Raw genomic sequence first — 26,587 nt, forward strand, 5'->3', positions numbered from 1 at the left:
AGGAGGTTTATAGCTGAGGGCAGAGAGCTGTACATGCCAGGGAGAGGAGGAGAAGGCGCCCAGATGGCGCACACACGGGTACAGCAGCTGCGGGTAAGTGGCGCTGCCAGGCGACAACATTCCAGAGATGGGACGGGCACTGCCAGCCGCCTGCCAGGAGGGGCACCGGGGGACCGGCTGCATTATATGTCATTCAGGGAAACGGTTACTACAGAAGCAAGAAGCCGGCTACCGGGAGCACGGGGGTGAGGTGGGTGCGGAGGGCAGGGGGGTGAGGTGGGTGCGGAGGGCAGGGGGGTGAGGGTGGGTGCGGAGGGCAGGGGGGTGAGGTGGGTGCGGAGGGCAGGGGGGTGAGGTGGGTGCGGAGGGCAGGGGGGTGAGGGTGGGTGCAGGGGGGTGAGGGTGGGTGCGGAGGGCAGGGGGGTGAGGGTGGGTGCGGAGGGCAGGGGGGTGAGGGGCAGGAGGGGTTACACAGTTTGCTGGAAAGAGGGGTGAAGCTGGCAGTGGGCATAAGTGATGGGGGGCAGCTACTTCCATGGCTTCATGTATTATGGATATATCGATGAGTTTGACAAAATTTAGCTGCGATTGTGATACATAAAGGAAGCGATCATGTCTCATCCTCTCCAGAACCGCATGCGGTTTCTTCTCTAGACAGGTCAGCAGCATCAATCCTTACACTAAGGGTCCTGGATACTGAATGTCTGTATATTATGTGGGAAGACGTCACTTTATAGCTATAATATCAATGACTCTTCCTCTTATCGATCTATGAAGAAAAAAAAAACTTACAGTGACAACAAGTAGATGAGAATTTACTATTCTATTTATTAGATACTATTACTATTCACTCAGAATGGGACAATGACACTGCTTTGGCTATAGGGTCATGTTCACACTGAAGCGTCCCCTTCATCTGAATAACATTTATAAAAATCCATGGAAATTCTATAAGTACAGTCACAGTACTCTTACAGTACACGCACATATACTCCTACAAAGAACGACAATGAACATATAGCAGTCCAAAAATATATCTTTATTAGAACCTGATAATATAAATTAAAAAAAAAAACATTTAAAAATGAAAAACACACAGTAACAAAAAAATGAATTAAAATGCTATATATTTTATGCTTTAACTGCATAATCTAATACCACAAATAAAGTGCAGGTGCATAAATTCATATTATTATAATATAAGCCCGAAATAAGAACATACAGTAGGCAGCGGCTGACGAAATAATACCAGCAGCTGAACAGTAAGGGCCAGTTCATACAGAGCAAAAGCGGCAAAATTTCAGCGCTGAAAATTCCACCCATAAAATGTGCACACTCAGTATTTTGGTCAGTATTTTGCCACCAAAACCAGGAGTGGATTAAAAACACAAAAAGGCTCTGTTCACACACTGTTGAAATTGAGTCATTTAATGGCAAATAACAGCTGTTATTTCGAAACAACTGCCTTTTTTTTTAAGATAACGGACGTTATTTGTCTTAAAATTGAGTGGATGGCCGTCATTTAAACAGTGTGTGAACATAGCCTTTCTGTGTTATCAATCCACTCCTGGTTTTGGTTGCAAAATACTGACCTAAAATACTGTGTGGCAACATAGCCTCACACATAGTAAGAGACCGGCCGTTCCGTGACCCGACCAGGTTACGGAACGGCCGGTGTCTATGAAGATCATCCCGGATGATCTTTACTACTGCTGAATTCAGATGCGGACACATCCGCGTGTGCCCGCATCCGGATTCCCCCGCTGCACACAATGAAGCGTGCGGCTGGAGCCGCACGCTCCATTGTGTGTACTGACAGGTTTTTCTGCAGCCGTTATTCACTGAATTGACATGTCAGTTTCTTGTGGCGCCGCTAGGGATCCCAGACGGAGTGTATACAATGGGGTAGATTTATCAAACATGGTGTAAAGGGAAACTGGCTCAGTTGCCCCTAGCAACCAATCAGATTCCACCTTTCATTTTCCAAAAAGTCTGTGAGGAATGAGAGGTGGAATCTGATTGGTTGCTAGAGGCAACTAAGACAATTCTATTTTGCACCAGTTTGATAAATTTCCCCCAATGTTCTTTATTATTTTCCTATATGTGTTACAAAACTGAAAATTATTCCTTCTAAAAAAATCACAGGTACCGAAATTTTTTTTTTTTTTACGGTACCTGCTCGACACCGGTGCGTAAATCCCGGACTATTTTTCAAAATGCCAATGGGTTTTCTGCTTGTACACGACCCGGCTCGGAGCACTGGGGGCAGGCCCAACGTCCCCGGTGTGACCATAACCTCTCCCCTCGGTGACACGTCCCTGCTTGTTTCTAATTGAAATGTGTCGCCGAGGGGAGGGGTTATGGTCACACCGGCGGATGTTGGGCCCGCCCCCAGTGCTCCGAGCCGGGTCGAGGCTTCGGGAACCTGAAACCGTTTTGAAAAAAGGACTGCACCACCGAGATCCCTGCGTCATCACTGAGCAGGTACTGCCCCCCCCCCCATACTCGAATATTCATCAGGGGTTTGGTGGATGGAATAGAAATATAGAGTAGTGTCCGCAGTAAAAGCCTTCCTGGTCCATGTAGTCCGCCCTCTTAGTATTTCCCTTCTTATTATCTTAGGATAGATATATGTATATACCATTCAGTTATTGTAGATATCATCTGCTGGAAGGTTGTTCCATGTATAGCCTACAACATAGACCAGAACTAAATACCTCAGATAATTTCCAATATAAATTCACTGATGAAGTATACCAATAAAAATCCCTTTTAGGGTGCGTTCACACCTACAGGATCTGCAGCAGATCTGCAGCAGATTTGATGTTGTGTTCAGTTATTTAAATAAAATCTGCTGCAGAAAATCTGCTGCAGATCCTGTAGGTGTGAACGCACCATTAACCGGCCACTTCGGCCCCCCTCTAATAATAAACCAAATAAACCCACAAAATAGTGAACCAAAAATACATAAAACCACCTGTCTTTCTGCTCCGGTGACTGTATACTGCTACTATAGGGGGTGTGCTGCAGCTTCCTCTTTTTTGAGACACGGTTTCAGAGCTTTATGCAGGTCTCACAATAAAGTGTACTGCATAGGGTAATGGCTGCCAATCCCTATTAAAGGGGTACTCCGGTGAGAATCTTTTTCTTTCAAATTAACTGGTTCCAGAAAGTTATAAAGATTTGTAATTTACTTCTATTTAAAAAACTCAATGTTCCGGTACTTATCAGCTGCTGTATGTCCTGCAGGAAGTGATGTATTCTTTCCAGTCTGACACAGTGCTCTCTACTGCCATCTCTGTCCATGTCAGGAACTGTCCAGAGCAGGAGAGGTTTTCTATGGGGATTTGCTACTGCTCTGGACAGTTCCTGACATGGACAGAGGTGACAGCAGAGCACTGTGTCAGACTGGAAAGAATACATCACTTCCTGCAGGACATACAGCAGCCGATGAGTACTGTAAGACTGCAGATTAAAGTAAATCACAATTTTCACCCCTTTAATAGGGATCGGCAGCCATTATCCTATGCAATACACTTTATTGTTCTCCCCTCCAGAACGAGACCTGCAAGAAAGCCCTGAAACTGTGACTCAAAAAGGAGGAAGATGCAACCCCCTAGCAACCAATCAGATTCTACCTTTCATTCCTCACAGACTCTTTGGAAAATGAAAAGCGGAATCTGATTGGTTGCTAGGGGCAACTGAGCCAGTTTCACTTTACACCATGTTTGATAAATCTCCCCCTATGTTTCTATGCCTTTATCTGAGATACATAGAAGCCCTCGACGTGTTTCACAATTTGTAGCATCATGTGACACATTTAAAGGGTATTTTCATGCACAGTTTATCATGCAGTGATGCAGGAAGTCGGGTTCTAATTTATAGAGCTTTGGCACAGAACTATTCCTCAGGTCTATTTTCCGTTAATCCTCTTCCCCGGATGGATTTGCAGGATGATTATAGGCTATCAGCATTTCCTATTACACCGTAAACGCCCAAATTACACTGTAAACGCTCCCTAGTCTAACAGTCCGCAGTATGATATCTCCTTACGGCGAAAACACATCAGGTTGCATTGCAGTTTCCAATATTGCATTTCTACAACCTACCCATAAAAGGAGGTTTTTGGAACATTGCTGTGCATTTTGAGTTTTTTTATTCTAAGTACTTCTTCCTGCTGTATTCATTTCTGATGTTGGCTTAAAGGGCAACTCCTGCGGAAAAAAAAAATCTCTCAAATCAGCTGGTGCCAGAAAGTGCCAGATATCCGGATATTTGTAATTTACTTCTATTAAAAATTCTCAAGTCTTCCAGTACTTATCAGCTGCTGTATGTCCTGCATATCTATGTCTATGACATACAGCAGCTGATAAGTACTGGAAGACTTGAGATTTTTTACTAGAAGTAAATTACAAATATCTTGCATTTTCTGGAACCAGTGGATTTGAAAGAAAAAGATTTAGCTGGAGTTGCCCTTTAAAGGGAACCTGTCACCATAGAAATGCTACCTAAGCTATCGATATCAGGTTATGGAGCAGGAGGAACTGAGCGGATTGATATACATATATATATTTATGGGACAAAATTCAGTATAACTTGTAACTTACTGATTGAAATCTCTGATCTTTCCATGCTAAAGAGTCCTGTCCATTGAGTGACCCCGCCCACTGGACTCCTTACCACAGAATGATCAGGAATGTCATCAACATGTTTCAATTTATACTGAATCTTTTCCCACAAAGTTATATATCAATCTGCTCAGTTCTTCCTGCTCTATAACATGATGGTGATAGATTAGATAGAATTTTCTTGGTGACAGGTTCCCTTTAAGAAACGACATCTTGAATAAAAAAAAAAAAAAAAAAAAAAAGAAAGAAAAAAAACAGCATCAAATATTGTTGTTAACCCCTTTACATCAGCCATACTGGTGTATACATCAGCTGATGTGAAGAGAAGGGGTTAATGGAGCTTAAGGTCCATTTACACAGAAAGATTATCTGCCAAAGATTTGAAGCCAAAGCCAGAAACAGACTATAAAGAGAGATCAAGTCATAAAGGAAAGACTGAGATTTCTCCTCTTTTCAAATCCATTCCTAGTTTTGGCTTCAAATCTTTGGCAGATAATGTGCCATAAAACGCTGCAAAACGCAAAAAAAACAAAAAAAAAAAAAAAAACTTGAAATTTTGAGACTCTGCCTGTATTTACAATGATATTTCTGAGCCCCAAAATACTCTGTGTGAACATCGCCCTGGGTGGAGATTGTTTGCTCCATCCATGCACATGAATCTATCTCTCATATCAGCAACCACCCACAAAATATTTGCATAGGCCGATATGACAGCATGGTGGTGACTGCCCGCACTAAGCTGTGTTCATCTGGTTTTTCATAGTGAAAAGAGTTAAAAAAAAAGTTATTTCCTGACTCAGTATACACTATTGCTTATGGCATCTAATACATCCTACAGTATAATGTTACCGGATAACAAAAAGTAACTAGCAAAATGTCAGTTCTCCAAAATATTGATTAACATAAAAAAATTAAAGGGGTTCTCTGATTTTTTTTTTTTTAGATCAACTGGTTTCAGAAAGTTTTATAGATTTGTAAGCTACTTCTATTTAAAAATCTCAAGTCTTCCAGTACTTATCAGCTGCTGTATGTCCTGCAGGAAGTGTTGTATTCTTTCCAGTCTGACACAGTGCCCTCTGCTGCCACCTCTGTCCATGTCAGGAACTGTCCAGAACAGTAGGAAATCCCCATAGAAAACCTCTACTGCTCTGGACAGTTCCTGACATGGAAAGAGGTGGCAGCAGAGAGCACTGTGTCAGACTGAAAAAAAAAACACCTCCTGCAGGACATACAGCAGCTGATAAGTAGGGGAAGACCTGAGATTTTTAAATAGAAGTACAAATCTATTTAACTTTCTAACACTAGTTGATTTGAAAGAAAAATATTTTCTCTGGAGTACCCCTTTAAACATAGAGACTAGCACTAGTGGCCATGCATCATTGTAGGCCAGGTTCACATAGTGCAGTTTTGATGAATTTTACTTTAGCCTTTAAAGGGGTTGTCCAGAGAAAATCTTTTTTCTTTCAAATCAACTGATATCAGAAAGTTATATAGATTTGTAATTTACTTCTATTAAAAACTCTCATGTGTTCCCATACTTATCAGCTGCTGTATGTCCAGCAGGAAATGTCGTTTTATTTTCAGTCTGACACAGTGCTCTCTGCTGACACCTCTGGCCGAGATAGGAACTGTCCAGAGCAGGAGAGATTTTCTATGGGAATTCATAGAAAACCAACACAGAGTTCCTGTCTCAGCCAGAGATGTCAGCAGAGAGCACTGTGTCAGACTGAAAATAAAACATTTCCTGCAGGACATACAGCAGCTAATAAGTATGGAAAGACTTGATATTTTTAATAGAAGTAAATTACAAATCTATATAATTTTCTGATACTAGTTGAATTAAAAAAAAAAAAAAAAAGATTTTCGCTGGAGTACCCCTTTAAACTTGAAAAACCAAAGAAACCAAATCCTATAACAGTTTCCTTGTTTCTCATTCTGGCAGCGGCTTATCACCCTGGTGAGCAAACCCGATATCATGCGTCATAATCCAACGTCCAGTCCTTGTATCAGTTGGGCTCCTTCTTCTTCCTCATACACATTAGGTTGTCAGCAAAGCCCACGTATATTAATCTACTGTGTATGGGAAGAATTTTCCACCTGTCAGGTGGACCTGATAGGGTCCTGATCTAATATCAGTAGAGCCAGGAGAAGTGCACTGCTAGGCACTTCACTTTCCGGCTTGCTTTGGTCTCCATCTACATACATTTACAATGAAGATTTGAAGACAATCTTCTACAGCTACATGGAAAAGGCAGAGATCTATGGAGTGAAGTGCATAGCTGAGCTCTTCTCCCTGCTCTGATCTGATGGTGGATGGGGGGGTCTAAGTGTGAACTGACCGTTCAAAGGGTTTAAACCAGGGATGGGGAACCTTCGGCCCTCCAGCTGTTGTAGTTTTGCAACAGCTGGAGAGACGGAGGTTCCCCATCCCTGGTTAAGGCTATGTTCACACTACACAGCTTTAGGCTATGTTCACACTACGTAATATAACTTTTGCAACCAAAAATTTTTTACATCAAAATCAAGTTTAATTCGACAGATATAAGTTTTACGTTCGCAGCTGCATTGAAATCCATGGCCGTTGTTGCAGTATTACCGGCCGGAAATAATTGACATGTTCATTTTTCACGGGGCCGTATAGACAACGGCCGTTATCTAATACGTACTGTGAATTCAACGGCCGTAGTTACATTGCATTGCAGTCATTATAGGGAATCTCAAAACAACGGCCATAGTTTTGCGGCGAGGACAATGGCCGTTATTTTAGGTAGTGTGAACATAGCCTTACTGTGTGAACTGACAGGGTTTTCTACGGCCGCAATTCATTGAATTGCGGCTGCAGAAAACTGACATGTCAGTTCTTTGCGGCCCCCTGCAGGATCCCGGCCGGAGCGCATACGATGTGTATACGCTCCTGCCGGGATCCCATAGTAGCAAAGGCAATGTGCACACACGTGTAAAGTACGGCCGTTATTGCCGATAACAACAACGGCCATACTTTTACGTAGTGTGAACATAGCCTTAAAAGGAAACTGTGAGCCACAAACCTCATCTAAACCTGCTTTCATAGCTATGTGAGTATGAGGCCATCCATATTTTCATTGTAATTATCTGAGGCTAAAATCACCCAGAATACCAACCACCACTCTGCTCTACAAGCAGGGGTCAGGCTTGGATATATATAGCTATAGTATATATAACGTCTTCTACTTTCTCCCATGTTATACATTACCGTTTCCATGTCAGTCATATCATCGTTGTAACATTTTCCTTGTTGATGTCAATAGAAACGGATTACACATAAAAGGACAAGCAAACAGAAAGGACATAAAAAAAAAAATTCACATTGCATAAACAACTAGTAAAAGCGAAAAAAAATTCTGAAAGTTTGCAGTGTAAAAAATGGGTCATTCCTCTCTTATCAGATTCCTATCCTGCTCCTGCCAGAGGAAATTCCCTAAAACTGCTCTAGTCCTTCTAGATGGACTATCATCTCACTGAGGGATCGGTTACATGCTGCTAATAGAATTTTATAGAGGGGGAGAAGAGGCTGGACAAAGGCGTACAGGCTACAAGTATTAGGTCTCACCCCAGGACTTGATTTATAGCTTTGACTGCTGAGTACAGCTCTATAACTTCTATTACAAATTTTCAGTCTTCCAGCACTTATCATTTGCTGTATGTCCTGCAGGAAGTGATGTATTCTTTCCAGTGTGACACAGTGCTCTCTGCTGCCACCTCTGTCCATGTCAGGAACTATCCAGAGCAGGAGCAAATCCCCATAGAAAACCTCTGCTGCTCTCTAGACTACAAAGAATACCACTTCCTGCAGGACATGCAGCAGCTGATAAGTACTGAAAGACTTGAGATTTTTTCAATAGAAGTAAATTACAAATCTCTGGCAGTTTCTGGGACCAGTTGATTTGAAAGAATTTTTATTTACTGGAGTACCCCTTTAAGCCACCAGGCCCTGTTATAGTTGCTGCAACAGCCTCCTTAGCTCCTTTACCACATCAAACACCATTGTTTTGTTATGATCCGCAGTGCAGGAACGTGAAGGTGCTGTTTCTGGCAATAGTCATGTAATGTACACATACATCTTCCTTATTATCACTGCGGCTGATGAAACACTATCCACTATGAACATTACACCACATGTTTCTATTGTGTCTCTAATTCACAAATAAAGCTGTAACATATAAAGGAAAGACCAAAAGAAAATTAAATGGGTATTCCACTCAAAAATAACTTTTGATATGTTGCTGTCCATGGTGAGACTAACAACTCCTTCCATACTTGTTATTATCTATTCAGTCTCCTACCCCCAGTTCTCAGCCAATGCTTTCTGCTGAAGACACAAAAATCTGTGTGTGAGCCTATCTCTCTGTCTCCCCCTCCTCCCCCTTCTGACATGGCTGATGTAAACAAGTCCCTATCTGCAACTTTGTAATGCTGGGAGGGATAATCACAGTGTGGTCATTAGCAACTTGACCTCAGAGTAACAAAGATACAAAGTTGCAAATAAAGCCTGCCAGGGACTTGTTTACATCAGCTGTCTCAGAAGGGAGGGGGAGGAGGGGGAGACAGAGAGAAAGCAGCAGCTCAAAACTAGAGGAAGGAAACTGAATAGATAATACCAAGTATCGGATAAATAGTTAGTCTCACCATGGGCAGCAACTTACGAAAAGTTATGTTTGAGTGGAATACCCCTTTAAGAATCCCTCCTCTCCTTGTAAGTTTCTGTAATTTTAGGAAATATTCATATATGTTATACAAGAGGAGATGAACTCACCAGATGATTGTATTTGCAGACGCATCAACTCGCCTGATCACACAGCGGTACAAGAAAGATGCGATATAAGGGGCGACTATCGGCCATCACCGGGGGGACTATCGGTAAAGAAGACGGAAGAGATAGTGTAAGTGATATATCATCCATAAGTCATACAGAAAAAAGTAATAATGTAATAATCATAAACCAATCGCTCTAGATAACCAGTAGTTGAGTCCATTGTTTCTGGGGTCTGGATCTGAATACTATAGGGGGGTTGAGTATAAAAAGGGGGTCTGATACAGACTTGTCTGGTGCACATCCTGTAACAAACTTCCTGTCCCTGTGTACATTCTAGCCAGGAATTCAGCCAATTCTCTTTACCTACAATGTGGGAGGGGTTATAGAATACAGGTTTAGTGGGAGGGAGATAGAGTTGGCTGAATTCCTGGCTAGAGTGTACACAAGATTAGGAAGCCCTTTACAGGATGTACACCGGACAGGAATTAGCCATTACAGAGATACAGCCAGGGAGTGGATGGCACTCTGTCCCCGTCCATATCTCCTGATCCCAGCGGGTCTCAGCAGTGACACCTGATGTGATCGATAACTTTGACGGGCCTGATGACATATCAAGAGTTACCTTCAATGACAGCTACTCTTTAAGCATAAATATGATAATTGGTCTGTAAACCATGCTGTAATACTCAAACTGCGAGTCACAACCAAGTAAACCACAAGCTGGCAGTACATAATAATATTACGCAACATGGCCAGAGGGATGCTCCTACGTGCTAAGAAATAACAAGCAAATCAGCAGCTATTAATTCACCATTGCGGAATCACTGAGCATAACATGCCCAAACCTACATCAACATGAATAATAATAAAATAAAGTTATAGAACCTCTCGTCTTGGTAATGATGTATCCAAAAATAAATGGATGCAAACGACCATCTTAAAGTGTTGTTTACATTTTTTTTTTTCTTGCAGAAATCAATAGTACAGACGATTTTAAGAAACTTTGTAATTGGGTTTATTAGCCGAAAAATGCATTTTTTATCATGAGAAAGCAGTTTGAAGCTCTCCCCCCTGTCTTCATGGTTGTCTATGGAGAGGGGAGGGGTGGAGGGAGATGAGACACCAAAACAGGACAACAAAGAGTTAATTTACAGCTACATCACCGGACTATCTCCTCTGATGTCAGCACTGACCTCTCTGAGCTCTGAATACCGGCTTTCACACAGCTCCCACTGTGTAATCTTTTGTTCTCTGCTCTCTGCTAGCCACTAATCTCCCTCCTCCCCCTCCCCTCTCCATAGAACAGACAGGGCTTGTAGAAAATGCTCGACTGATGTAAAAGAGTCTAGATTTCCTGATAATGAGCAGTGGATGAAAGAGCCTGGGGAAAGGCTTTTTAAATGCAGATAATGGCATATTTGCCTAATAAACCCAATTACAAAGTTTCTTAAAATCACCTGGACTATTGATTTCTGAGGGGGGAATACGACAGTTACACTTTAAAAAAAAAAACTGGATTTTATGATACTGGAGATGTATATGCTTCATGTGTCTATGTACCCAGTGGGTGGGATTGCGGTCTTGAGTCTTGCTAATATCTGATCAGTTTATAGGGTGAGAATAAGGAAACCTGTCATGTAGAGAAATATTTCAACATGTCTTAGGGCCCTATTACACTGGTTAATTACCGTTCGAAAAATCGTTAGATCATTCGGATTTGAACGATAATTGTTTAGCGTAATAGCCGACAATGATTAAACGAGAAATCGTTGGTTGGTTGGTTGTTTGATAGAATTTGGACCTATTTTTATCGTTGATGTAATAAGACGTCGTTCTGTTGTTCGCAGTAGCGACGGCAGGACGACCGCAGAACGATCATAAGTAACGATCATCGTTCCGTGTAATTGGGTAAATGATTTCAGGTCGTTCACCATAGTGGTCGTTTGGGATCGTTTATCGGTAATCATTGAAAAATCGCTTCGAGGAATAGTACCTTTAGGGTCATGTCGAAAAATCTGATTGGTGGTGGTCTGCATGTTCAGACCCCACTGATCAATCCAATGAGCAGGGAAAAGCATGTGGCAGGAGACAGGCCCAATAACTTTCTATCAAAGTCCGTCTCCTGTCCTGCGAACAGAGTATGGAGCGAATGCACTTGACACGCTCTTCTCTCTCTAGCGATTGGTGGGGGTCAGAACACCCAGATCCTAACCAATCAAAAAGTTTGACATGTTCCTAGGATATAACCAGATGAATGGGTCCAATAGCACCGAACAAGTCCAAGTGTCAGGTGGACTGGTGAATGCCAACCATCAAGGGGGGAGATTTATCAAACATGGTGTAAAGTGAAAATCACCCCTGATGAAGCCGTAATTAGAAGCAAAACTTGTGGGGCTCTTATACCGGCAGGGACTAGCAGCACCACCCTGTGTAAACACTGTCTCTCTTTCATCTATGTTGGAAGAGCACTCTAACCCTAAAGCGATCATCGTATGACAAGTACATGATGCGGCATGTTACCCTGAAGACTATTACTATTCTGTAAATATGTTACATATACAATCTTATCGGATGCATCTCTAATAGGGAAGCCGCTCGACCTTTGCGCTTATGTATATTGTTTCCATAACCGGTATAAACTAGACTGCACTCCCAGAGACCTCAGCAGGGACCTTCATTTACCCGGACTTGTACATATATTTTTTTAAGCAGTCTTTAGGGCCTGTTCACACTATGGAAAAGAGGCGGAAATTCCAAGCAGAACCCCCCGCCCGCGGACTCCTCTTGGACCCCACCTGCTATCTGTTTCAATTGAATGTTTCGCGTGCCTCTCCGCTCCAAGAATTGACATGTTGTTCATCACTGCCTGCAGGGTGTGGCTACCTATAGATTAAAGTTAATGAAAGTGGGTGATTAAGACCAAAATAATTGTTTGTCGGGTAAAATTTGACAACAAACGATTGCTTTAAAGGGGTTCTCTGGTTATAAAAATGCTGCCGTATGTCCTGCAGGAAATTATGTATTCTTTCCTGTCTGGCACACTGCTCTCTGCTGCCACCTCTGTTGGTGTCAGGAACTGTCAAGATCAGGATTTGCTACTGTTCTAGACAGTTCCTGACACAGACAGAGGTGTCAGCAGAGAGCACTGTGCCAGACTAGACAGAATACACCACTTCCTGCAGGACACACAGCAGCTGATAAGTACTGGAAGACTGGAGATTTTTAAATAGAAGTAATTTACAAATCTGTATAACTTTATGACACCAGTTGATTTAAAAACAGTTTTTTTCCCACCAGAGAACCCCCTTAACTAACTGATGAAAAGAAATTGGCCATGTTTGAAATTTTCAGTCAACAGTTGGACAAAAGATTGTTCCTGAATGAAAGATCTTTTAGGAAAACTAGCCTTAGTATTTTACTAGAATATTCTTTTAGGAAAACTAGCCTTAGAATTTTACTAGAATATTCCCTGAAAGATTGTTTGGCCCTTTTACGCGTTCCTACATGCTCATTCAGACGATATGATGTAAAAGTGACAAAAATTTATTGTTAGTGGCTGTACATCTCCCTGTGTTAACAGATGACGTGTGGCCGATAACAATATATTTATATGGCCGCACAAACAATGCAGAAATCATTTGTGTGGCCCAGCGACACAATTAATCATACCTTGTAAAGGTACCATGAGCGCTGATTGGTGTTCGTCTAACACCACGGGCGACCAAAGATCTGCATGTGTAAAAGATCCTTAAAATATGTATGGCTGTGTCTCAAACAATCAATCATCAGATGGTTGGTTTAATGGTTGTTGAGTTCCTGGCCACCTCTAAGATAAAAGTAGGTTGCTCCTTGAAAAAACGATCCTCTGAAGAAAAATCATTTAATAGACACAGCCATATACCGCACATTGGAGTCTATATTGGCCAGTAAAGTCGGTCATACAGCCCATAAATAATCAGTGACATTGGGCAAAGGACAACTGATCTGTCTGGGAGCGTTCTGAGAATATTTTTTTCCCAAAAGATTGTCGGTGAAGGAACAAACTTTTGTCCAACTTTGGTCCAAAAATTTTCAACAGGGCCGACTCCTGTTTAGATGATAACCGTCTGTCGTTGTTTGGCTAATACAAGTGTTCCTTTTTGGTTGAAATCGTTCACTTTCATCATGTTTATTCTTAGGTGTACGGGCACTTTAAGAAAGTCAACTCTAGAGTTAAACTGGCATATTTAGCTGGATAACGTTATTCTTTTATTACTGAGATGGTGGCATCTCATATTCACTAGAATGTAATATACTGCTCCTTTATAGGAGAGATGACCTGTCCTGTAATATACTGCTCTTATATACAGTAGGAGAGATGACCTGTCCTGTAATATACTGTGTCCTGTATGTCCTGTAATATACTGTGTCCTGTATGTCCTGTAATATACTGTGTCCTGTATGTCCTGTAATATACTGTGTCCTGTATGTCCTGTAATATACTGTGTCCTGTATGTCCTGTAATATACTGCTCTTACATAGGAGAGAGGACCTGTCCTGTAATATACTGCTCTTATATAGGAGAGAGGACCTGTCCTGTAATATACTGCTCTTACATAGGAGAGAGGACCTGTCCTGTAATATACTGCTCTAACATAGGAGAGAGGACCTGTCCTGTAATATACTGCTCTTATATAGGAGAGAGGACCTGTCCTGTAATATACTGCTCTTACATAGGAGAGAGGACCTGTCCTGTAATATACTGCTCTTACATAGGAGAGAGGACCTGTCCTGTAATATACTGCTCTTATATAGGAGAGAGGACCTGTCCTGTAATATACTGCTCTTACATAGGAGAGAGGACCTGTCCTGTAATATACTGCTCTAACATAGGAGAGAGGACCTGTCCTGTAATATACTGCTCTTATATAGGAGAGAGGACCTGTCCTGTAATATACTGCTCTTACATAGGAGAGAGGACCTGTCCTGTAATATACTGCTCTTACATAGGAGAGAGGACCTGTCCTGTAATATACTGCTCTTATATAGGAGAGAGGACCTGTCCTGTAATATACTGCTCTTATATAGGAGAGAGGACCTGTCCTGTAATATACTGCTCTTATATAGGAGAACACGCCTGTCCTGTAATATACTGCTCTTATATAGGAGAACACACCTGTCCTGTAATATACTGCTCTTATATAGGAGAACACACCTGTCCTGTAATATACTGCTCTTATATAGGAGAGAGGACCTGTCCTGTAATATACTGCTCTTATATAGGAGAACACACCTGTCCTGTAATATACTGCTCTTATATAGGAGAGAGGACCTGTCCTGTAATATACTGCTCTAATATAGGAAAGAGGACCTGTCCTGTAATATACTGCTCTTATATAAGAGACCTGACTTGTAATATACTGTGTCCTGTATGCCCTGCAATATACTGCTCTTACATAGGAGAGACAACCTGTCTGTAATATATAGTAGAACACACCTGTCCTGTAATATACTGCTCTTACATTGGAGAGAGGACCTGTCCTGTAATATACTGTGTCCTGTATGTCTTGTAATATACTGCTCTTACATAGGAGAACACACCTGCCCTGTAATATACTGCTCTTACATTGGAGAGAGGACCTGTCCTGTAATATACTGCTCTCTCACTTTGTTCCATAAACAGCGCCTCTCCTGTCCTCAGTTTAGGTCTGGGTATTGCAGCTCGGTTCCATTGAAGTGAATGGAGCTGTAATACCACACGCAACCTGAGGGCAAGGGTGGTGCTGTAGCTGTTTTTTTCCAATTCTGGATAACTCTTAATTTTCTGACGGCAGTCCTGGCCATCTCAGCTATAACTATGATTAGATACCAAGGACGGACCACTGACCATAACCCAAGACAAGGTTATAATTACCAATAGCGATTCATCAACTACGTTGTATATTTTTTCTACTACCAAAAGAAGAAGTGCGCTATTTATAATCATGTAAAAGAGGAATCATCACTATATCTATATATCGCCTTATTTTCAGCACTTCACTACTTGGCTACTTCCTTTCAAAAATTGATGAGGAACCGATGATCATATTGAGAGATGCCAGATTACACAGATCCGTTATAGCACAGGCCAAGAACAAGAGGTGAGTAATACTAAGAGACCATACAAGAGGCTGTATAAGATTTCAAACGTTTCCTCCTCGGTAATAACATAGCACATTGTATGGGACTGTATATAGTTACTGTATATAGTTACCAGGGGGACTAGAGAGGCTGACGTAGCTCTTATAGTGGATGGGAATGAAAAGAAATTGCTTAGAGACAACATTTTTCTGGAACACAAAGATTTGAATAGCATTGCTGTGCGGCGGTTTACTAGGAATGCAGGCGGTTTGGACATTAAAGAGAATCACTAGGTTTATGACGCCTTAAATGAAGGCAGCATAAACTAGTGACAGATGGGTGTATCACTTACATCATCTGTTCAGCCGTTCTCCTAATATGCAGGAGAATAGAATTCTTGCCACACCCCTCCCCCCGCCCTCCAGCTGCTGATAGACAGTTGACTGCCTATGCCCAGCATGGATAGATAACTGCCAATCAGCAGCTGGTGGGCGGAGTTTTCTGCTTCTCATGAAGATCTAGGACTTCTGGGCTCATGCACATAATGGAGAGGACTGCTTATTGTCCATGTTATTCAGGAGGAGATCTCTGGATCAGCTCTACAGAACAATATAAGTCATACCTCATTCTGTTCAGCTTCTATGTCACTAGTTTATCCTACCCTGAGATAGGACACCATAATCCTACTGACAGTCTCTTTAAGGAGGAAGCCAGGCAGGATTTTTTTGTTTGTTTGTTTTGTTATTCATCTCCACATCCTCATTTTTTATGGTTGTCTCAATGGAACCAAAAGAGATAATATCTGTCCTTGGTGAGACTGTCAGAAAGATGCGTGGAGACTTATAGGCCATTCAGGCTCCACTTGGAACGCATAGATGGAACGCAATAAAAGGTTTGGGATGAGTAAGCACTTTGGGTTTTGAGGTGATTTTAGGTTAAGGGGTCATTCTATGAGATTGTGTTCCAGAAACCACATAGTTGTATTGAAGCAGCTTCTGATACGGTCCTTAAAGTGACCAGGCCCAGGCTGAAGCACTGGAGGCGGCCGACCCACCCTTAGTGGGAGGAAACCCCCGCCCCTCTGTGATAGGGTTCCATTGATTCTAATGGAGTCACGTCATGGAGGGGCTGGGGTTTCTTCCCACTAAGGGTGGGTCGGCCGCCTCCAGTGCTTCAGCCTGGGCCTGGTGGTACTGTCACTTTAATGTGGGGTCAAAGTAATCTAATAATGGCAGTTTTTGTAGCAATGGATAACCCCTTTAAGGACTAACAGTGACACTAATGGCCAGGTGAATACTGGAGGCCACTCCAGGTAAAATATATAATATAAATCCCAGTCCTGTTCAAAGGTTGCTCAGAAGAGAATCGCAAAGTAAGCAGCCACGCCGTTTGTGATCCGGTATGTGGCTCTCCGGTCCTCGTGCCGGCTGTATCATTAGGCCCCGCCTCCTCTGGCTATCAATCATCCCTGGAGGAGGAGGTGGCAGACTAAAGTTATAGCTGCGGCTGGAGGACCAGATGCTGGATCACAAGCAGCGTGGCTGGTAAGTATAGACTGCTGCTTGTGATCTGGAAACTGACAGCACACATATATACATATCTGTGCTGTCAGTTTTCCTTTATCTTTCTTGGCTAGACAAACCCTGTTTACACAGGAAGATGTGTGGCCAATAAAAATGGATTTCAAAGCACGATCAAAAGAGCCAATAATAAGTTTGTCTGATCTTCAGCCAATCACTATCACTTTTACACGGGCCGAGTATTGGCTGCGTTCCTCCCACACTCCTGGCCGATAATCATGTTCCTCCCACACTCCTGGCCTATAATCGGCCCTGCTATAAGGACATAAGTCCACCTTTATATACGAAGAGGGGTTGTCCAAATAGAACGTCCGATTTCAATATACATAGTCAGTAAAGCAAGGTTTGCCTCTCATCGCATTTCATTTAAAGACAATTCAAGAAAGACAAAAATATACGGATAATAGAAGTAATTTAGTAACAGATCTATAAAATCAGCAAAATGGTCCACGGGGGATGTATAAACAGCAGGGGACGTTCCCATAGGAAACTTGTACAACGAAACAACAGAAATAAATCCAGCTAGCTGTTATATGAGGATTTCCCCCTTAGGCCAGACTAGTAGAGCAGGATTACCTGGGGTTTGTTGCTGTAGATAGTAACCAGTGTTTTTATCATTTCCCACTCCCAATATTTACTAAACACTTATCCATGGCGAAATCCAGTAGGAAGTAACAAGTGCGACCAGACTAGAAGAAATATAAGTGATATTAGATACACAAGGGAGTTGGTTACAGCTAACCGCCTTATATACTGTTTGCTTTGGATTTTCCATTAAGTTGCTTTGAACCTTTCATCTTTTTGCTATGAAACCTTCAGGATTATCTCTTTTCAGGAAACAGTCACATTATCACAGTCTGACACAGTGCTCTCTGCTGCCACCTCTGTCCATGTCAGGAACTGTCCAGAGCAAGAGAGGTTTTCTTTGGGGATTTGCTGCTGCTCCGGACAGTTCCTGACATGGACAGAGGTGGCAGCAGAGAGCACTGTGTCAGACTGGAAAGAATACACCAATACAGTGGCTAATAAGTACTGGAAGACTCAAGATTTTTAAATAGCAGTAATTTACAAATCTATATAACTTTCTGGCACCAGTTGATTTAAAAACTATTTTTTTTTCCTCTCCGGATTACCCCTTTAAGGAAAGAAACCTTTTTTAGATCAGAACTCTTGGTGGTTGCATAGGCCATGTTCATGACTTAGTACAGCACCCAGCCAGACATACACAGATGACATGCTGGATGTTATAGATCCAGACAGTACCTGCTTGGGAAAGTACATTGTGTAGGAGAAGATTACAGGTTAGGTGTAAAGACGTGGGAAACAGGTCAAAACAGCAAATAAAAGAATGCAAGGCAGGTGCGAACATGTTACAGCTTTTCCAGGAGCGTTGCATCTGGGATAAATGATATTCAACCGTTATAGAACACGCCTATAAAGAATATCTAATGTGCTAGTGCAAACATCATGCTAACAGTATGCTGGAAAAAGTTAGGGCCAGTTCACATGGAGTAAAACTGGCGGAATTCCGTGTCATACTGGCAGTCTATGGGAGGCTCACGTGCCTCCTCTCTCCGCGCGGAAGAATAGACATGTCAATTCTTCCAAGCGGAGAGTGAACTCAGCCTAAAATAAACTCTGTTTTTCCAGCACTAACTGAACAGAAGACATCCATGTCTATACGTTACGACTAACACAAAACATTGCATCAAGTCCAGTCTTTATTCTCCTAATATAGAGTCTGCAGGGTATGTGCACACTACGGAACCTGGGTGGATCACCAGCCGCAGATTACGCAGCTCATCCTCGCTCGCAGTTCATTCAGGTTCAGCTTCTGAGCGGCCTGTCAGCTGACAGACGGCTCAGATGCTGCAACAGCCGGGACTGGGAAGCTACAGAGCACAGGAGAGAAGACTGGGAGCCGGGAGAGGTAAGGTGTCAGGTGTTTGGGCAATAGTCAGCCGTCGGCCACACATTGTATTACACATAGCGATGCGTGATCGGCGCCCACGCATCCAAACCTGAACCAACGATCAGCCGATGATTGTTTCATCGGCTGATCGTTGTCTCTATTACATGGAGTTAAAGGCTTCTACCTAGTGGGTGGAGTATACTGAAGCATATTCCTGCTGATGTGGTTTCCATGTTGCCTACATATACACAGGGCCGTATTTGCCACTAGGCACCCGTGGTCCGGTGCCTAGGGCGGCGCCCTGCAGGGGGCGGCACCTACAGGGATCAAAATATATTTTTTTTAATAAAAAAAATATTTTTAACCCTCGCCACCCTAGGTACCGGACCGCGGGTGCCTTGTCCGCGGCCGGGGGGGGGGGGGGCCACACCGCCGCTGCCGCCACCGCCGCCGTTGTGCAGCCCCGGGGCATCCGGGGTGAGCTCCTTCCGGCACACGCTGCTTCTATCTCAGGCCGGCAGCTCACCCCTGCAGCCCGCGGTGCCCGAACTTCTTCCTGCTCGGCGCGATGACGTCACGAGCGCTGCAGCAGGAAGAAGTTCGGGCACTGCGGGGCTGCAGGGGTGAGCTGCCGGCCTGAGATAGAAGCAGCGTGTGCCGGAAGGAGCTCACCCCGCACGCCACGAAGCTGCTTTGGGGGGACCTGACCGGTCTGCCTCTGCCCCCGGCTGTTCCCTCTCCCCCCCCCACAGCTCCTCCCCCTGCCTGTGCCCCCATCTGCTCCCCCTGCTTGTGCCCCCATCTGCTCCCCCTGCCCCCATCTGCTCCCCCTGCCTGTGCCCCCATCTGCTCCCCCTGCTTGTGCCCCCCATCTGCTCCCCCTGCCCCCATCTGCTCCCCCTGCCTGTGCCCCCCCTGCCCCCATCTGCTCCCCCTGCCCCCATCTGCTCCCCCTGCCTGTGCCCCCCCTGCCCCCATCTCCTCCCCCTGCCTGTGCCCCCCATCTGCTCCCCCTGCCCCCATCTGCTCCCCTTGCCTGTGCCCCCCATCTGCTCCCCCTGCCCCCATCTGCTCCCCTTGCCTGTGCCCCCCATCTGCTCCCCCTGCCCCAATCTGCTCCCCCTGCCTGTGCCCCCCATCTGCCCCCCCCTGCCCCAATCTGCTCCCCCTGCCTGTGCCCCCCATCTGCCCCCCCCTGCCCCCATCTGCTCCCCCTGCCTGTGCCCCCCCTGCCCCCATCTGCTCCCCCTGCCTGTGCCCCCCATCTGCTCCCCCTGCCTGTGCCCCCCATCTGCCTCCCCCCTGCCCCCATCTGCTCCCCCTGCCTGTGCCCCCCATCTGCTCCCCCTGCCCCCATCTGCTCCCCTTGCCCCAATCTGCTCCCCCCGCCTGTGCCCCCCATCTGCCTCCCCCCTGCCCCCATCTGCTCCCCCTGCCTGTGCCCCCCATCTGCTCCCCCTGCCCCCATCTGCTCCCCCTGCCTGTGCCCCCCATCTGCTCCCCCTGCCCCAATCTGCTCCCCCTGCCTGTGCCCCCCATCTGCCTCCCCCCTGCCCCCATCTGCTCCCCCTGCCTGTGCCCCCCATCTGCTCCCCCTGCCCCCATCTGCTCCCCCTGCCTGTGCCCCCATCTGCTCCCCCTGCCCCAATCTGCTCCCCCTGCCCCCATCTGCTCCCCCTGCCTGTGCCCCCAGCTGCTCCTCTGCTTCCCAGTTGCTCCCTCTTCTCCCCTTGTCCCCCCAGCTTCTCCCCTGTCACCCCAGCTGTCCCCATCCTCTCCCTGCCACCCCAGCGGCTCCCCCTGCCCCCTCAGATGCTCCCCCTGCCTCCCCAGATTCTCGCCCTGCCCCTGCCACCCCCAGCTGCTCCCCTTTCCGTCACCCCAGCTGCTCCCCCCCTGTCACCCCAGCTTTTCCCCCCTGTCTCCCCCAGCTGCCTCCCTTCCCCAGTCCCCCCCCCAACTGCCTCCCTTCCCCAGTCACCCCCAGCTGCCTCCCTTCCCCAGCCCCCAGCTGCCTTCCTTCCTCAGCCCCCCCCAGCTGTCTCCCTTCCCCTGTCACCCCCAGCTGCCTTCCTTCCTCAGCCCCCCAGCTGCCTCCCTTCCTCAGCCCCCCCAGCTGCCTCCCTTCCCCAGTCACCCCCAGCTGCCTCCCTTCCCCTGTCACCCCCAGCTGCCTCCCTTCCCCAGTCACCCCCAGCTGCCTCCCTTCCCCAGTCACCCCCAGCTGCCTCCCTTCCTCAGCCCCCCCCAGCTGCCTCCCTTCCTCAGCCCCACCCCCCAGCTGCCTCCCTTCCTCAGCCCCCCCCAGCTGCCTCCCTTCCTCAGCCCCCCCCATCTGCCTCCCTTCCCCAGTCACCCCCATCTGCCTCCCTTCCCCAGTCACCCCCAGCTGCCTCCCTTCCCCAGTCACCCCCATCTGCCTCCCTTCCTCAGCCCCCCCCCCAGCTGCCTCCCTTCCCCAGTCACCCCCAGCTGCCTCCCTTCCCCAGTCACCCCAGCTGCCTCCCTTCCCCAGTCACCCCCAGTTGCCTCCCTTCCCCAGTCACCCCCAGCTGCCTCCCTTCCCCAGTCCCCCCCAGCTGCCTCCCTTCCTCAGCCCCCCCAGCTGCCTCCCTTCCCCAGTCACCCCCAGCTGCCTCCCTTCCCCAGTCACCCCCAGCTGCCTCCCTTCCCCTGTCACCCCCAGCTGCCTCCCTTCCCCAGTCACCCCCAGCTGCCTCCCTTTCCTAGTCACCCCCAGCTGCCTCCCTTTCCTAGTCACCCCCAGCTGCCTCCCTTCCCCAGTCACCCCCAGCTGCCTCCCTTCCCCAGTCACCCCCAGCTGCCTCCCTTCCTCAGCCCCCCCAGCTGCCTCCCTTCCCCAGTCACCCCCAGCTGCCTCCCTTCCCCAGTCACCCCCAGCTGCCTCCCTTCCCCAGTCACCCCCAGCTGCCTCCCTTCCTCAGCCCCCCCCCCAGCTGCCTCCCTTCCTCAGCCCCACCCCCCAGCTGCCTCCCTTCCTCAGCCCCCCCCAGCTGCCTCCCTTCCTCAGCCCCCCCCAGCTGCCTCCCTTCCCCAGTCACCCCCAGCTGCCTCCCTTCCCCAGTCACCCCCATCTGCCTCCCTTCCCCAGTCACCCCCAGCTGCCTCCCTTCCCCAGCTGCCTCCCTTCCTCAGCCCCCCCCAGCTGCCTCCCTTCCCCAGTCACCCCCATCTGCCTCCCTTCCCCAGTCACCCCCAGCTGCCTCCCTTCCCCAGTCACCCCCATCTGCCTCCCTTCCTCAGCCCCCCCCCCAGCTGCCTCCCTTCCTCAGCCCCACCCCCCAGCTGCCTCCCTTCCTCAGCCCCCCCCAGCTGCCTCCCTTCCCCAGTCACCCCCAGCTGCCTCCCTTCCCCAGTCACCCCCAGCTGCCTCCCTTCCCCAGTCCCCCCCAGCTGCCTCCCTTCCTCAGTCTCCCCCCAGCTGCCTCCCTTCCCCAGTCACCCCCAGCTGCCTCCCTTCCTCAGCCCCCCCCAGCTGCCTCCCTTCCTCAGTCTCCCCCCAGCTGCCTCCCTTCCTCAGTCTCCCCCCAGCTGCCTCCCTTCCCCAGTCACCCCCAGCTGCCTCCCTTCCTCAGCCTCCCCCCAGCTGCCCGCCTGCAGACGAGTTGTGGTCAGAGAAGTCTTCATGATGGTTGCGCCAGATGGAGAAGAAAGCAAAAAGTGAGCAACGGCAATGGGAGAAGACGTCACCTGTGAGTCATAAGTAACTGCACTGTAAACAATTCTATAGTGTGCAGAGCCTGTGTACCATTGGGGTCTAAATGGGTCAGTGTATGGTTTGCGGTAGTGTACTGACACAGCCCCGCGTACACTACAGTACACTAGCGTAAACTTTTAAACTAGAATCAAACAACAACAGCTGCAGGCACTACAACTCCCAGCATATGCTGAGGGCTGCAGACTGTCAGTACATGCTGGGAGTTGTAGTGCCTGCAGCTGTTGTAGTTGGGCCCTAGGTGGCATATAAGAATGTATAGATCAGTGGGGGCTCAGTGCAGGGAAGTGACCCCAGAACAGCACTAATTGGGGATAGAACAAAAACATCTCCCCTTACCATATTAGTGATATTCTGGGGTCACTTCCCTGCCCTGAGCCCCCACAGATCTCTGTATTATTATATGCCACACAGCATCCAGTGTATAATGCACCTAGGACCCAACTACAACAGCTGCAGGCACTACAACTCCCAGCATATACTTACAGTCTGCAGCCCTCGGGATATGCTGGGAGTTGTAGTACTTGCAGCACTTGTAGTTGGGTCCTAGGTGCATCATACACTGGATGCTTTGTGGCATATAAGAATACATAGATCTGTGGGGGCTCAGTGTAGAGGAGAGACCCCAGAACATCACTAATAGGGGATAGAACAAAAACATCTCCCCCTATATCTTAGTGATGTTCTGGGGTCACTTCCCTGCACTGAGCCCCCACAGATCTCTGTATTCTGATCTCCCACAAAGCCTCCAGTGTTTAGGACCCAACTACAACAGCTACAGGAACTAGAACTCCCAGCATATGCTGACAGTCTGCAGCCCTCAGGATATGCTGGGAGTTGTAGTACAGCGTAGACAGATGTATTGCTGGACCTTCAGGGCTGATGGTTGTCACCCACAGATTGCAGCCTCCAGGAGACTCTGCACACAGTGATTTATTACAGGGTTGTCCTCTCAGAGACTACAACTCCCAGCATAGCCGGAGAGCTGTATAAATGTAGGGATTTGTCACAGATACAGATGAATTCAGGAAAGGAGTGGGTCAGCATGTCGTTTCTCACTGGTTGTATATTGGTGGGCCCCAGGTGCCCCAGTCCCACACTGGACAGAAGCGGCCCCCGAACTAAGACGTCCCCGGCCTCCTTCCTTCCTCCATCACGTCTGTTTGATGAGAATAGCGGGCATCAAGCAGAGCGGCACACAAGTGCCAGGGTATATACCATGCATGTAACCAGCCAGTGCCGGGGGGGAGGGGGGGGGGCGCCTCAGCAAGCAAGGTGCCTAGGGCAGCATGAACTCTAAATACAGGCCTGCATATACATGGGAATTCCGGATTACTTCTGGGCAGGAAGCCATTAGAAGGTTGGGTAGTAATGACGCATTCTTCTTTACTATTCAGTTCTTCTCACCATTGAGGATGTGTATACAAGGTTTAGTTAGATGTTTGTCTGTAACTTAGGTAACAATCAGACCTCATTGTAATAGTTATACAGGCACATTCTATCTCTTGCATACTGCTGCTATATCTAATATACTGCTGATACGTTATGTGCTGAATGGATTTCTAAGCTGTTTCATGACTACGTGGCCATAAATCAGCTTAAAGTGTCTCTGTCGTTACAACTTTCAAAATCTAAATCACCAGTAGATGTGATATAAAGCAAGTTTGCAATATACATGCACTTTTTTGTTGTTGTTACATGCTGTAACACAAAGCTGTACTTACCAGAAATCCAGGTCCAGTCTCCTGAAGGCAGATTTTCTGACTTGTGCTGATTAAAAAAAAACAGACTAAATACAGGAATTCCGGCCAGTACAGAGAGTCATTCTCTCTGTGAGCGCTCAGATGGCCTGGAAAACACGGACTTCCTGTTTTCTGGCCGACAGAAAACAGGAAGTGCTGTGTTCTCCATGATAACTACAAAAAAAAAAATAATGAATGTAAATTGCAGATTTTGAAAGTTATAACGACAGTGACACTTTAAAGGGGTACTCCAGTGAAAATCTTTTTCTTTCAAATCCACTGGTTTCAGAAAGTTGAATAGATTTTTAATTTACTTCTATTTAAAAATCTCAAGTCTTCCACTACTTATCAGCTGCCGTATGTCCTGCAGGAAATGTTGTTTTCTTTCCAGTCTGACACAGTGCTCTCTGCTGCCACCTCTGTCCATGTCAGGAACTGTTAAGAGCAGGAGAGGTTTTTCTATGGGGATTTGCTACTGCTCTAGACAGTTCCTGCCATGGACAGAGATGGCAGCAGAGAGCACTGTGTCAGACTGAAAAGAAAACAAAATTTCCTGCAGGACATACAGCAACTGATAAGTATATTAAGATTTAGAGTACTAAGGTAAAGTAAATTACAAATTTATATAACTTTCTGAAACCAGTTGATTTGAAAGAAAAAGATTTTTGCTGGGTAACCCCTTTAAGGCCATGACCACACAACCCCACACCAAAATGAGCATTTTTCTGGACGGCCATCATTTTGCACCCAAATATTATTATTTATAATATATATATTATTTCAAATCAACTGCTAAATGACAGCTGTCTAAAAAAATTTAGAGAAGAGAAAATGAGCAAGATGTTTTTAATAAAGACCTATGGGAAAATGTTTTTTGCACCATAATAATAAATAATTGATTTTGTTCAATACTCAAGTTTTCCTTTTTCTTTGTGGCTTTCAGAATAAGTCTCCAGACATCGCTGTAAAAACCAGAACCAGTTGACGTCTCCGCCATGATTCTGAGAGCACGACACCGCTGCTGTCCATTGCTGAAGGGGAACACCAAACGCTTAGTGTTCCATGGCCTCATGTCGGGATTGGTGACGGTGGCTTTCCTCTTCTTCATGTTGTTGACTGTGAACAATGACGGCTGGTTTACAAAGAGACTAGTCAATACCGATTCTTTGAAAGATCAACGAATGGATTTAGGAGGGCGAGAGAACCTCGAAACGTCTCCAAAGTCAGAACATGCTGAAGAAGCGGACAGTATGCTTCCGGACATGTACCAACATAAATATATCATAAACGAACCCAACAAATGTCAGGGGAACAGAGTCTTCCTTATCCTGCTCATAGCGGTGCAAGCCGGGCAGAGCGAAGCGCGTCAGGCCATCAGGCAGACCTGGGGAAACGAAAGCTTTGTGCCGGGGATTCAGATCCTGAGGTTATTTTTTATCGGGAAAGACACCACATCTACGAAAGACGTAGAGCAAGCCCTAATGGATGAGAGTCGGAAGTATCACGACATCGTACAGCAGGATTACTTAGATACCTACAACAACTTGACACTGAAGACTCTGATGGGTTTGAAATGGATAGCGACCTACTGTCCGCGAATTTCTTACGTCATGAAGACAGACAGCGACATGTTTGTAAATACGGAGTATTTAATACATTCACTGCTAACACCGGACCGACCACCTCGAAAAAATTACTTCACCGGATATCTAATGAGAGATTTCTTGCCCAATCGTAATAAAGAGAGTAAGTGGTACATGGCACCGGAACTGTATCCAGGAGAACGTTATCCTTACTTTTGCTCGGGGACGGGCTATGTGTTCTCCGGGGACCTGGTGATGAAGATTATTAGGGTGTCCTCAAGTATCAAGCTCCTTCACCTGGAAGATGTATTCCTTGGGGTTTGTCTAGAGACACTGGGGGTCAAGCCCGTACCGCCACCTAGGGATTCTGATTTCAACCACTGGAAAGTTTCATATTCCGACTGCTATTACAACCAGATAGTCACTTCCCACCAATTCACGCCCAGTGAACTCATCAGGTGTTGGCAAAGTTTGCAGAAAAATAAACATGAGTGTGCCTAAAAAACTTAAGATAA

The 26,587-nt window shown here is 46.2% G+C and overlaps 1 protein-coding gene across 6 annotated transcripts; it reads left to right on the forward strand.

The window, feature by feature from the left end:
* On the forward strand, positions 1-26,587 carry LOC138788985 (beta-1,3-galactosyltransferase 2-like). Of its 6 annotated transcripts, none has more exons than XR_011362675.1 (3): positions 1-93; positions 9,440-9,547; positions 15,432-15,466. XR_011362675.1 is itself a non-coding variant. In XM_069967450.1 (3 exons), exon 3 carries the CDS (start codon positions 25,485-25,487, stop codon positions 26,571-26,573), a length of 1,089 nt encoding a protein of 362 aa, XP_069823551.1. In that variant the 5' UTR covers positions 1-93; positions 9,440-9,547; positions 25,433-25,484; the 3' UTR covers positions 26,574-26,587. The 6 variants fall into 6 exon arrangements, 5 of the variants coding, with proteins under 5 accessions (XP_069823551.1, XP_069823553.1, XP_069823555.1 ...); XM_069967450.1 differs by lacking the exon at positions 15,432-15,466 and adding an exon at positions 25,433-26,587; XM_069967452.1 differs by lacking the exons at positions 1-93; positions 15,432-15,466 and adding exons at positions 131-250; positions 25,433-26,587.

The sequence above is a fragment of the Dendropsophus ebraccatus genome, chromosome 4 (genome assembly GCF_027789765.1).
Source record: "Dendropsophus ebraccatus isolate aDenEbr1 chromosome 4, aDenEbr1.pat, whole genome shotgun sequence".
Taxonomy (NCBI): domain Eukaryota; kingdom Metazoa; phylum Chordata; class Amphibia; order Anura; family Hylidae; genus Dendropsophus; species Dendropsophus ebraccatus.